This window comes from Frankliniella occidentalis, unplaced genomic scaffold, assembly GCF_000697945.3.
Source record: "Frankliniella occidentalis isolate FOCC.00 unplaced genomic scaffold, Focc_3.1 Scaffold127, whole genome shotgun sequence".
Taxonomy (NCBI): Eukaryota; Metazoa; Arthropoda; class Insecta; order Thysanoptera; family Thripidae; genus Frankliniella; species Frankliniella occidentalis.
The window spans coordinates 257,507-260,795 of NW_026267254.1; the positions used below are offsets into that span (position 1 = coordinate 257,507).

General features: G+C 59.2%; 1 protein-coding gene across 2 annotated transcripts in view; it reads left to right on the forward strand.

Moving 5' to 3' along the window:
• The window catches only part of LOC113211231 (neurogenic differentiation factor 4), a 19,870-nt gene extending 17,219 nt beyond the window's left edge, over positions 1-2,651 (forward strand). Inside the window, exons 2-3 of one of the 2 annotated variants that reach the window (XM_052270586.1) lie at positions 298-616; positions 713-2,651. In XM_052270586.1, coding sequence (XP_052126546.1) covers positions 341-616; positions 713-1,879 — 1,443 coding nt within the window. In that variant the 5' untranslated portion in view covers positions 298-340 and the 3' untranslated portion in view covers positions 1,880-2,651. The remainder of the gene's footprint in view (positions 1-297; positions 617-712) is intronic. The other variant, XM_052270587.1, reaches the window with a different exon arrangement.
• Positions 2,652-3,289: the final 638 nt, after the last annotated feature.

A 3,289-nucleotide genomic window follows, 5' to 3' on the forward strand; every position in this document is an offset into this window, starting at 1 on the left:
TACTTCCAACAACGAGCTTGATCCGAAGGGTAGTACACGGCGCACGATACACGTAGCGACCGCTATCTCTAATCCGCGCCCAACACCCGGGAACAAGCAGGATAAGGGGCGCGATAGGGGCCTAATGGTATCAGCGTCGGCACACACGGAAGGGGAGGGCCGCCCGGGAGATAAGGGCGAGGGTCGTGCAGAACTAACTGCCCCGAAAGGGAAGGGACTGCGACTCAAGAGTCCAGGACTCCGCCGTGCGTAGTATACCTACCTGTCGCTAAATGCGTTTCTCTCTCTTGTCCACAGGCCACCCCTCCAGCATCCGCACCGAGCCGCCCTGGCGTCGCTCATGACCCGCCTGGGACTCACCGACCTCGCCGTCAAACTGGAGGCCATGGACTCCGACCAATCCGACATGGAGGACAGCTTCCTGGACATGGAGCAGGTGGACGTGGACGAGCTGGCCATGGCGCTGGATGGCGGCCAGGAGAGCTGCATGAGCGCCATGAGCGGCGGCAGCTCCGTCAACGACCACGACGAGGACTCGTCCCCCGCGTCCAAGCCGGGCCGGCCGAGGCGCGCCGGCACCAGGACACGGCGCACGCGGGCCAAGAGCCCCACGCAGGTGAGCGTCGACCCCCTACCCTGTTCCGCGCTTTCACCCCCCGCCGCCCCCGCGGCTGTACCAGCCAGGTACTAACCCCTCTCTCCTTTCCCGCAGGTCGCGCGGCTGAAGCGCTGCCGCCGCATGAAGGCCAACGACCGCGAGCGCAACCGCATGCACCTGCTGAACGAGGCCCTGGACCGCCTCCGCTGCGTGCTGCCCACCTTCCCGGAGGACACCAAGCTCACCAAGATCGAGACGCTGCGCTTCGCGCATAACTACATCTGGGCCATGTCGCAGACCGTGCAGTCAGTGCGCGAGGGCCGCGCCTCCACGCCGGTCACCATCAGCGTCGGCAGCGTCACCGTCACCGTGGGCGGCGACCAGGGCAACATGATCACCTCGACGACGGGCAGCTGCGCCATCGCGCAGCAGCGCCGCTCGGGCCACCAGTTCCTGCCGTACAGCCCGCTGGGCGCGGCGGGCTGGGACAACGCGCCGCACGACCTGCTCGCCGGCATGGAGGCCTCACCGGGACACAACCCGTTCGCGATGGACGCGACGCAGCAGTACAGCAGCCCGCTCAAGGCGGACGGGGTTTTGACGCCCCACTACGGCAGCCCCCTCAAGGCGGACGGCATCACGACGCCCCACTACGGCACCCCCGTCAAGGCGGACGGCGCCTCGACGCCCCACTACGGCAGCCCACTCAAGGCGGACGTCGGTTCGACGCCCCACTACGGCAGCCCCCTGAAAGCAGACCGCGCCTCGGCACCCCAGTACGGCAGCCCCCACAAGCCCGAGGAGGCCTCGCGCACGCCCCACTACGGCAGCCCCCACACGCCCGAGGAGGCACCGCGGACACCGCTGTACGGGAGCCCCTGCAAGATGGAGGCCGCCACGCACGGCGCCGTCACGCCCCAGTACAGCGGCAGCAGCGGCAGCCCCTGCAAGTCGGAGCAGGGTGGGTCCACGCCCGGGTCGCAGTCCCACTACACGAGTCTCAGCCCGTGCAAGCTGCCGGCCACCCCGCTCTGCACACCACCCCCGACGCCGCAGCACTCCTCGTACAGCCCCGACAGCGTGGACAGCGCCGCCAGCCTCATGTTCGGCGAGCTAGAGGACTCGTACCTCCAGTACGGCGCGCAGGGCTTCCACCAGCACGGAGGCCTCCACGACGTGCACGGCCACGGCCACGGCCTCGGGCTGCAGCACAGGTTCAACAGCCACCCCACGATGCTGTTCAACAGGGGCGGCATGCAGCGCACGGCCGTGCTGCGGTGACGCGATCGTCTCGATGAACCCCCGAGTTTACCAAGTTTTGCGAGGCGGTGCTCAGCGAGACTGCGAGCTGACAGAGTGAGAAATTAGTGAATGTTCGTCGCTATTAACTTATGGGTCACCAACCACTATGTCTACGAAACAGAATTCTTTCAGATGTTTTTCTGAATTTTCTCCGAGATGAACTGAAAGGAATATACTATTCGTTTATAATTTATGAAATCATGAATCAGACAGGAGGCTTTGTTTCAAGTGGTAGCACACTTTACAGAAGAATGCTAAAAGTGGGTGAGATTGAAATTTCACTGAAGTGAACATATTCTTTAATATAATTTTAAAGTTAAACTTTTAGTTTGTGTTTAGCTGAGCATTATTAGTGCTTGTTTAAATGTGATATAACTTAACCATCACGTCGCATATACCTTCTTTTTTATCGATGTTTCTTACCGATCATATGGGATTGTGACAGACGTTTACGGAATGCCGTCCAAAGCATCATTCGTTGGTTGTCTTGAAAAGAAAATGTATTTTTTGGGACCATGTTCTCCTTATAAATATTTTGTGAAAGTGATTTACAATTGACATTGTTCGTACATACCTTGTAATAAAATGTACCTCCAGCGGCCAGGAACTTAAGAAGAAAGTGTAATGTAAGTACGGCATTTGCATTTTTATCTAGTCATATTGATGAGTGTGTTTTGTTTTTCTTAATATAAAGGGTAAAGTAATATTTTTGAAACGATGTTAATATTCTTGTTACAATAAAATCTCTTGCCATAAACCTCTTGCTTTACTATTTCGAATTACTACTATATAGAACCTCAGGAAAGAAGCAACATATTTTCTACTCTTTATCTAAGTCCACATAGTACCGAACGCGACGCCCGGGTGCAGCTGGTTGTCGCAGTGGCCACCGTGAAATACAACTGTCGGTACAAACACCAAACACACACTAGGCGAACGACAGGGCCGGGGCCGGGGCTGCACCCACCCCCCAGGCAACCAGGCGCGACATACAGCGACCGTCAAGCACACAGATATTCCAAGCGCTCCCTGTTTGCCGCTGCGTCCGCGCCGCGCCACGACACGCCGCGGGGCATTGGAGGATCTGTCAGTCAATCACAGCGAGTCCATTCCGCCTGAGGCAGGGGCAGCTGGCCGGGCGCGCCGCACCACCCCCGAGGCACGAGCAGGGGCGAGTCAGCTCGCCGTCGACGGAGTAAGGGCGGGTGCGCGTACAGTGCGCTTGCAGAGTCCATCCAGGTGCCACTGCCGGCAGCGGCGAGGTGGTCCCGAGCACGACCTGGAGACTTCAATGGTGGAGTGGCCGATGTGCTTCGCGCGCTCGCCCCGCGGCAGAGCACAGAGTCAAGCATCTTTACAACATGGGTCTCCCGGACGCCCTTCGTACTT